The 9,829-nt window shown below is 41.9% G+C and overlaps 1 protein-coding gene across 2 annotated transcripts; it reads right to left on the reverse strand.

Annotated features, from left to right (window-relative positions):
* Positions 1 to 1,717: 1,717 nt before the first annotated feature.
* Positions 1,718 to 6,038, reverse strand: LOC109749440 (protein FAR1-RELATED SEQUENCE 5). Of its 2 annotated transcripts, XR_005762729.3 has the most exons (7): positions 5,911 to 6,038; positions 5,559 to 5,798; positions 4,312 to 4,576; positions 3,513 to 4,203; positions 2,972 to 3,429; positions 2,570 to 2,857; positions 1,718 to 2,466 (listed from the first exon to the last, which is right to left on the reverse strand). XR_005762729.3 is itself a non-coding variant. In XM_040394986.3 (6 exons), the coding sequence occupies exons 2-6, from the start codon at positions 5,750 to 5,752 to the stop codon at positions 2,819 to 2,821; spliced, it is 1,647 nt and encodes a 548-aa protein (XP_040250920.1). In that variant the 5' UTR covers positions 5,753 to 5,798; positions 5,911 to 6,038; the 3' UTR covers positions 1,718 to 2,818. The 2 variants fall into 2 exon arrangements, 1 of the variants encoding a protein (XP_040250920.1); XM_040394986.3 differs by having other exon boundaries at positions 1,718 to 2,857.
* Between the last annotated feature and the right edge of the window lie 3,791 nt (positions 6,039 to 9,829).

The following is a 9,829-nucleotide window of genomic DNA, read 5'->3' on the forward strand; positions in this document are numbered from 1 at the left end:
TTCGAAGGTTCCCTGAGATGGCACCTTTCTCAACTACTACCTCTGTTCTGGTTTATTGGTCCTCATTGTATTTTCTGCCAAATTTTGACCATAAATTTAACTAGCAAAATGTTCATGTATGTCATAAAAAATTATATCATTGAACTATTTTCAAATATGAATCCAATGATATAATTTTTGTTGACATGCATTAAAGTTTTGTTAGTTAAATATTTCGTCAAAATATGATACAAATTACAAATGGGGTTCAATAAACCAGGATGGAGGTAGTACTCAGATCCATGTGTCACATTATCTATTTTTGGTGCAATACTGTTTACCTAGTATTTTTTTTTCACGTTTTGACTTTTGAGGTTGGGGCTCTGAACTTTTGGGTTCTAGTAGACCCGCTAGTTGGGGCTCTGAACCTTGGTATTCTTAATTCCTGAAAAAGAAAACAAAAAAATTATATTAATTCCTGAACATTTTTTTTATCATTGTGAAACTCAGGTTGATTAAGGTGCAAGCTGAAAATTTGACCAAAAAGGTCGTTTAGGTCTTCAAAGGGAACCAACAAAGCCAGGTAGAATCAAGTTTCTCTGAATTCTCTTAAAATTGATAGACCCCTTCCGCCAGTATTCCTTGGGTTCCCGTGAAGGTGCCACCTTTTTCAAGTCAGATCCATGTGCAACATTATCTATTTCTGGAGCCATATTGTGTTCGATTGTTTTACTATTAAATTGTTTTCACGTTTTGACTTTGTTTGTGTTCTACTCTCGTGTCTCTTGCTTAACGTGGCTTAGCATTTTTACAGCGTATATCCTATAGCTCCACAGGGCTTCCCATCACTGTGTAGGTTTGTGCGGTGGTGTGTTAGATCCTGTGGAATGCGCACCTGGTTTTGTGGGTTTTCTTGTTCAAAGCGTTGTGTAGTCTGGGGCTTTCAGGTTTCAACTTTTGGGTTCTAGTATACCCTGCTATATATCAGACCACGAGCAGTTGGTTAGATTATAGTAGATCCGTTTTCCTCGTAAATGAACCCTCCAACTGTCCAGTTGGCTAGGAGATTTATTAAGATGAATTAAGATTAGGTTGACTGTTGACATCGAGTTAGTGTCCACCAGACAATTCGAATTCATAATGAATTGTTTGTGAGAAGGTTAAACTAATCCGTGTTACCGGTGCTTGCTTTGTACTGTTTTGGCAGTAATAAAAATACTACATCAAAATTGAGATACCTTTGGTCTGAATATTGGAGTCACCAACAACAAGGATAAGTGGCTTCTTTGGTCAACTAGATATGATGGTGCTTGCTGTCTATTCCTTCAAAATCCAGAGATTATCAGTATCGGGAATCTGTGATTCAGATTTTGAAAAAGAAAACAAAAATGTATCTTAACTCTGATGTACACATTGATGTGCACGTCCTGTCCTGTTTCTTGTCTCCGTCGCATTACAGTCATTTGTCTTCCTGGGAATCATTATTGTTGTGCTCAAGATAAACTTCAATGTAGCAGGCAAACATTGCTTGAACTATTTTTGTTAATACGTGCAACAATGTCTCCCATCAACTCTACTATTTGCTTATTCGATGTACTGTAACTATAAACTGAAGCCTTCTGTATGCCATGGACTAGTAAGGCATAGTAGGCATGTAAGTTCAGACTGTTGCCGCAGAATCATAGAAAATAATGGGTTGGACCATTTTTTCCCCTTTACCTACAGAATCACCAGAAGGCAATCAATTTCTCATCCTCATATCTAAATCAGCAAGTATCATGTTTTGCTAGTAGTACCGCATAGGCCACATAAATTTTGCACTCATTTCAGCAGCCCCTAATATTAGTTTGCCAGGTACAGCATCTAAATGCCAATAAATCAGCACCTGCACTGATTCAATTATCACCTGTTAACTCCAGCAACCGTTTCACAAAAGAGATTCTAAAGTCAACTCTAACCGACATATACTCAAGCTACAAACCACCACTAATTTTGTAGCCGGGAGGGCTCAGAGCAAGTGGTCCTGAGGTGTCCAGCAACACCACAATTAGTATACCTCCCCTGCTTTGGCAAGTCACCTCTCTCCGGGCAAGTTCCTTTGCTCATCTCATACGGTGCTTCCTCCCTGCTTGGTACTTGCTGTAATGCTGTTGGCCTTCCGGGTTTAGGTTTCTTACAAGGAGTAGCTAATCTGACTAGTTGGTCTTGTGATGTCAAGATTGTATCATTGTTCTGTCCAGAGCAATCACCTGGTCTTTCATTCGCCGTTAGCCTTCTTGAGGTTGGTCGATCCTTAAGCCCTGGGCCATCTCTTGCTTCTCCGTATGGTGGCACATTTTCCTTGAATAACCCCATCGACCCATCATAGGCCTCTGCACTAGCAGCTCCTTGGCTTGCTGCCATAGGCAGGACATCTCGCGCGTTTCTTGTCCACCTCTTCACTATGTGCTTCTTGGGTATCTCCAGGATGTATAAATAATCCATCACCTGCATTGCCGGACGGTACACATGTTTATGAAGAATACCTTCCACAGATTCTGAAAAGATGATGCAGGAAATGAATATTTATGATAAAAGTTGTTCTTCTAACCCTCAGCACATGGCAGCATAGCAAACCCATGTGCTCAAATTGACCACATTCGCAGTCAAATTCAGCTCCATTATCTATCATCTTAACCTCATAGGCTACCCTGATACATTTTTCCCCTCCCTCTCCTTCAATGAGCGTTGTCCTGTACACCTTGTTCTTCTCGATCACCTCCAGACGGTAAGATCCTGCTTGATAAAGGATTTGGCCGAACTGTTTGAACATCGCATGAGTATATATCTTGCTAGCATGTCATTCCATAGGTAAGTTACGCCTCAGCACGACGCCACCCTGTGGAAATATCAGATCACTTATTTCAAATATCATCCTTTGCAGGAAGTTGTAATGTTTGTGTTCAGAGACAACGAATTGGAGTTATATCTTATGAGAAATATAATTGCTTACAATCAGGGTCCGTTTCTCTTCATAGGCTTCATCTGCGTCCCGGTCAAACTGCAAGCGCATGTATTGCTTCACGAACATATGCATCGGACATGCAGGTTGTACATATTTCTTCAGCATACTGTTGGCAGTCTCGCTCCTTTGAGTACTCGTCATCTTGGCACAAAACACCCCCTTGAAATATGGCTTTGCCCATTTCTTCCTGGTTTCGTAAAGTTGTGCCATGTACGGATGTGACCTTAAGTTGTACTTGTCGATCAACACCGCCCATGCTGTCTCAAACTCATCTATTGTCACTACGTTGTTGAAGACCTTATGGAACTCTGCTCGGAACCCATTCCGTTTTCTGTATAGTGGTCCAAGGCACTCTTCTGCTTTCTTCAAGATGTGCCATTTGCACCATTGGTGGGCTGTGTTTGGCATCACATTCTTTATGGCCACCTCCATCGCTTGATTCTGATCTGAAACAATACAAATAACTAATTTATTGAGATGACTGTAGATGATCCTCAAGGGAGACACAGAAATTAAAACTGATATTCACCTGTCAGAATTGTCTTTGGTGCTTCACCACCCATCATTCTTATGAATTCAGAGAAAACCCATTCGAAGCTCTCTACCTGCTCGTCTCTAACCAACACTCCAGCCAAGATGATGCTCTGAAAGTGCTCATTCACGCCAATGAATAGTCCAAATGGCATGTCGTACAAGTTAGTCCTGTAAGTGGTGTCGAACGTGATAACATCTCCGAAGTACTTGTACTGCATTTGGCTCCCCCTGTTGGTCCACATGAGGTTCTTTATCCAATTCTCGGCATCTTCTTGTACCCCGAACATGAAGTCCGGATTCTTTGCTCCTATGTCCGCGAAGACTTCAATTGTCTTCCTAACTTCATCATCTGCTTGATCTATGCCAATTTGACTACACAGGTTCCTAAACATACAATTAGTAGATGACACATTCTCCATGGTTCCAGAGAAACTTCCTATAATGCCATTGACTTTGCCGATGTTCGTGTTGTCCTCCCTCAGCTGACGTATCAAGTCCTTTGTGTACAGATCTATATGTTTGTGGGATGGCCAGAGTACCTTCTGTCCGCACCTTGGAGTCAAAGAGTGGTTGTGTGTCATCCTGTGCTCTTTGATGTACCAGCCGTTGTTATCTGTACGCAGCAAACGGATCATCGCAGGACATCCACACCGGCAAGAACTTGTGTTTTCGGCACCTGGTTCCCCCTGCATAAGCCAAGCAGGGCTATTTATTTTTAGTTACATGATATACAATACCTACTTTTATTGAAAAAAAAAGTTACGCACAGTTCCTGAACTCTCTGTTCTACTTACCGAACGCCCACAAACAATTTCCTGCATGGTCTTGGTCCTCTTTGCACTAAGCCGACTCTTGCCGTACTTGATGCCAAATCCATGTTCCCACGAATACAGATTGTAGAAGTAATATGCCTCGCCAAGAGAATCAAAAGTTGTACCCAACGCTGGGTTGATAACATGATCTCCTCTGTTCTCTACATAAGCTTTGATGGATTTCTCGACGGCCCCAATTCTGTTAGGACATGATGTGTGGTCCCGGGGAGGACAATCAACCCTAGCACTGCAAACAGATCTATGTGTTATGACTAGAAAACTTTCCACTCCACATGTAGCGGTGCATAATTTTGCATTGGCAATGTTCCATTTCATAATCACAGATGAAAACGCTGTCACATGAGCAAACCATTTACTAGTTACATGCCCAGTACCCACAATGAAATCAAGTTGCCATATCCAGTTGTTGTGAACTACATTATCATAATGGGCCTATTTTTTCATCATCCTGCTACAGCATAATCAGGTTCGTGTTGAGCATATGACAGGGGTATTGGCAGGTCTGCACACCATTAAGCTTAACTGAAACAATAATGCTCCTGCTAAGGACTGACTAATTCAGCTTAGTTTAAACAACAATGCCTTTTGGTCCAGCCAAGAGCTTGTGGATTCATTTTGCCAACTCTGCAAACATAAGCAACACTTTGATCCATGTGCTCTGACTAGAAAATTTTCGACTCTCTATATAGTGTTGTAGTATTGTACTCCCTTCGTAAACTAATATAAGAGCGTTTAGATCACTAAAGGGAGTATCCTTATTGAAAAAGTATAATGGTGTATAACATTTGCCGTTGGTCGTGTCCATTTTCACAATCACAGATGAAAACGTCACTCAGTCAATTCATTTACGCTTGTACGGCCCAGATCGTGTTAATCACATGCCTGCTAATATCACCCAGAATGAAATTAGGTTGCCATATCGAGTTACCCTGAACTACTTATGATACTGGGCGATTATATACAATCCAATAATTGGGGTAAATACAGGTAATCGCCCTGCTATAATATAATCAAGCTAAGGCCGGGGGTAATCCTCCTTTTGAAAAAACAATATAATCAAGCTCGTGTTGAGCTTAACTGAAACAGTCACTGAAACAACCGAAACAATCAGTAATCTTTCTGCCAAGGACTAATTAGGCTGAACTGAAACAAGAATCTTCCTTCCTGCTAAGGACTACTGATTAATCAAGCTTCATTGAGAAAAATACCTTTTGGCCCGCCCGGGAGCTTGTGGGCTCATTTCGCCTGCGGGCTGATGAGCGGACTCCGCGGGCCCGCCGTCGGCCCTGCGCACAAGCCCTCCCGGTTCCCCGCGGATCTCGTCCTCCCCGACCCCGATGATGACTCCCATCTCCGGAGCAGTCGCGCGGCTCCCGGCCTCGTTCCCATCGCCGGCATCCATGGCCGCCTCCCCCGCCACCGGCTCGGAGATTGGTACTAGTACTACCCTGATTGCCGCCAATACAACCCCGTAATGAGATTTCGTCCACCAAAAACCATCCAGGCTAATGAACGCTGAAAGGAGGGATTAAAATGCGGCATTCAGCTGGAGCGGCTTACCTGCCGGCTGGGTCGAGAGGGAACTCCAACTCCCGCGGCGGATTGGATTCGAGCTGAGGTTGAAGACGGCTGCCTGCCTCTGGGCTTCCTTCTCCCCAGTCGCCAAGTTATTTTCCCCTGAAGCAGGGCCCCACTGGAGACTGGACCGCCGTAGACGATCAGCGAAAATTTGGATCGCGCGCGCGCGGAACCTACCGCCAAATACTGTTTTGTATTTGAAGTTTTTTTCTCTCTGTTTTGCATATACGCCCGTAACATTTTCTACAACTAGCAAAATGCCCACGCATTGCAATGGATCAAGGATTAATTTTTTCCGAAGATGATCGGATCTATTATAAAAGTTCCCCGAATACCAATAACATGTTCCCAAATTTGAAAGCAAACACCATATTTTGATATATATATATATATATATATATATATATATATATATATATATATATATATATATATATATATCACTAAAAATAATTTAGGTTTTGCCATGAATCATTCATCTTATTTGTTTGGATGAGGTGAGGTAGGATGGGACTGGTCTGAAGAGATTAAGTTTTCTTTTCAAATATAGCAAAGTGGAGTGGTACTTTTACAAACAAAAAAATGGCTTGCCTACTGTACATTAGATACATATTGGATGATTAAAAATAACGAATGACAGACAAACCATCAACCGGTCGTAAAGGTTTTGCAATTGTTACATCAATAGAGGACATTTTCCTTTGTACGGTTTTCTACTCTTTCACTACAATATCTTCTCCAAGCTTGTTAAGGGCATCTACAGTCGCAAGGGCAATTTTGGCCTCTCAAATATCCATGGACGCGTCGAGTCGATGGTCGGAGCTAGTGTGTATGTTTTGAGCCCCTATTTATCCGCGCACGCAGCCATGCCTTCTACTTTTTCCCCTAAATATCCACTCACATGCATCTGATTAGTGAGGGAGGATGGACATAGAGAAAGAAAAATACACAATAAAGAAAGAAAAGGTGGTCCACGGTGGGCCAAATACTATGTGGCACACTGACCGGACAAGCGCGGACATCCCCATGTCCTCCCCATATATGGGCTGGATATGAGGGTTTGTGGACTGCACTAACATATAAGGACGAGGTGGGGGTTATGTTGAATGACTTTTTTCCTTCTGTCTTCTGTCCGGGTTGTCCATCTGAACGTCTGTGAAGAATTTGAGGGCACCAGTTGTATATGCTCTTAGATAAATCCCAAATTAGACCCCAAAAATGATAGTTTATTGGAACCAAAATTGATTGGTTAATGTGAGCTTATTTGTATAGTTAGACAATATTCTAACAGAAATCCTATGTGTTCTTTGTGATGACCTATTGTACGGAATAAATATCTACATCTCTAATTAATCGCATAAAATCGTCGTAATAATGAAGAGGGGATATTACATTACATTAGGGCCTATTTGGTTAATATGAAAAGTGGAGACAAAACAGATAAATAGAAATATTTGTTTGATGACACTAATCATTCATTTTATTCAAAGAAAGTATACATAGAAAAAAGGAGGAATTTTCCCTTAAATTTGAGTTTCAAAGGAAAACACACAAAAAAGTACACATTTTTTTTACAATGCACTCAAACTTCTTTTTTGCATCCCTGTGCACAACTATGCAGAACAAGATACATGGCATAAGTTAAACAATACCAATATAACATTTCTCTACTCTCCATGGTTTTATCCTTGACCTGACTATACTTCTAGGATACTTGTGTTTTGCCTAGTCATACATCATACAAAAGTTAAACACATTCCTGTGTGTTTCACATATCTATTTAGAACTTGTAGTTCTATTTATTTTTATGGTTTTCCTGTAGTACTTATGTTTTCAAAATACAGTAATAAATAAATAAATAATTTGGTTCTTTTCTATCTCTGGATATCCATTTTAACTTTTGTCCAACCATGCATAATCCGTTTGATTTTCTTCATCGGTTGGGATCAATCTAATGCGATTTTATTTGGCTAACTAAAAAGAAGGCAATCTAATAGGATTCAATCTACTGAAAATTTGCAATTTGTTAATCTAATATATGAACTGTTCTAATTATTCGTTAATCGGGTGCCGCGCCCCAAGGAGAGGAGATTAATCTTCCCAGGGGCGATGTGCTGTGGAAATGGTGGAGGAACCTAGGATCGGCGTCGTTGGAGTAAACGCTCTAATACCATATATAATGCTCTAGCCAACTCATCCAAAAAAGACTAAATTGATGAATAAAGGCGGGCAATATATTCCAACACCCCCTCTCACATCTAGAGTTTTTTTGGTCCACATGAGAAGCGTCCCGGGGGCGCCGAAACAGTTAAAGTACGGAAGCATAGGGATTGGACCAAGAATTTCGACGATGAAATGAGGCTGGGACAGGGAGAACTTGGCGTGGTGTACCGTGCCAAGGTGCTCGGTGTGCATGGCCGGAGCATAGAGGTGCCAGTGAAGCGATTTTCTGGGGCCAACAACAAGGGCTATCAATCCCAGGCGGATACTCCCCAGCTTCCACGGTCCGCTTACCGAGGAAGAGATGCGGGAGGACCCAGGGCCAGAGCAAGTTGGGTTGGGGAATAGAGCCGTAAGCGCTAAGCTTAAAAGAAACATATATAGTAGTCTTTCAAGCCATTAGAAAACTCATTAAGTGCTCTGTTGAGTGAATGTCTGTTGAGAAGCTTATCTTTATATAAAATAAGAAGACAGAGAGACTCGGCTTCAAGATGCACGTAGACTTTCTCGTGGAGCGATTTGGTTTTCGCAATGGCGCAGGCTTATAGGTATGTGATGTTTCTTTTGATTCATTGAGGGCAGGGACAAACATGAAGAAGATTAACAATGTTGGCGGCGGGAGCTGCAAGACAAACTAGGATCTGTCGAATCTTAATCCAAGGAGCCAGAAAGAATTGACGGGACGGGACGGGGGGGGGGGGGGGGGCAATGGCCCTCGGGTACCACATAGCTCCACCATCGGATACAACCGCTCGAAAATTCATAAGAGCACTCGGGTGCCACACCCACCTATATTCAAAAATACTTTAGTAATAAAAAAAATAAAAAAATCCCGGATTTTTTTTATGGAATCAAACATGACCAAGGATTGCACTCGTATAAAAAGATTAAACAAAGAATGAGTTTCATTGTATCCGCGGCGAAGTTTTGCCAAAAAAGGCTAGTACAAGAACTATTCATGCCATATTGTCGGCATAATTTTTTGTTTTACCCTGAAGTCAACGGGAATCATTCTTTGCCCAAACTTTTTATACGAGTACGATACCTGCTCATATTTGATTCCAATTTTTTTTGGGATTTCTTAAACTTTTTTAGTTACTAAATTGATTTTGAATATAGTGGGGTGGAGCACCCAGTGCTCCCAATCCGCTTGCATTTTGTCCTTTAAGTTAAAAAAATGCAACCTGATCTTCGGGATCGGGCGGTGGCGGCATTTCGGTGTCATGCCCTTCTTGAAGGACCACCTTGGGGTCCATGCTCCGTCTTTGTCTGGCTTCACTTCTTCGTGGTGACTAGTTCACGGGAGGTGCCCGTCAGCCCCAAGCGGTTCATATTTGGATCAGCTATAATGTGCTTGGTGGTTGATTGGGTAGTGTTGCGGTGCATTGGCACCATTGTATTTTGTCTTTTGTGTGTGCTGTGTATGATGATGGCGTGTTATATCCGAATGCCCCTATCTCTGGTCGTTGCTTTATATATAAAGCGGGGCAAATGCCCTTTTCTTAAAAATAAAGTGCAACTGACTGACGCACAAACCACAATGAATTCAATTGCAGAGGCTTCTTGTTCGTTATCTTTTTCCCCTTATTGGTTTTTAGAAGGACAGGCCTTCTTGTTCGTACACGGGCCAAAACATGTAACAGCGCAGCCTATATCCAGCCCATCAACTGCGAAGCCCCAA

This window comes from Aegilops tauschii, chromosome 7, assembly GCF_002575655.3.
Source record: "Aegilops tauschii subsp. strangulata cultivar AL8/78 chromosome 7, Aet v6.0, whole genome shotgun sequence".
NCBI classification, from domain to species: domain Eukaryota; kingdom Viridiplantae; phylum Streptophyta; class Magnoliopsida; order Poales; family Poaceae; genus Aegilops; species Aegilops tauschii.

What these genes read in the sequence shown, in the direction of transcription:
- LOC109749440 (XM_040394986.3), bottom strand. Translation starts at nt 5,752, where the DNA reads ATGGATGCCGGCGATGGGAACGAGGCCGGGAGCCGCGCGACTGCTCCG. An exon ending in ACCAAAGACAATTCTGACAG is followed by an intron (nt 3,430 to 3,512) that starts GTGAATATCAGT and finishes GTATTGTTTCAG; the next exon opens with ATCAGAATCAAGCGATGGAG. An exon ending in AAGAGAAACGGACCCTGATT is followed by an intron (nt 2,858 to 2,971) that starts GTAAGCAATTAT and finishes ATATTTCCACAG; the next exon opens with GGTGGCGTCGTGCTGAGGCG.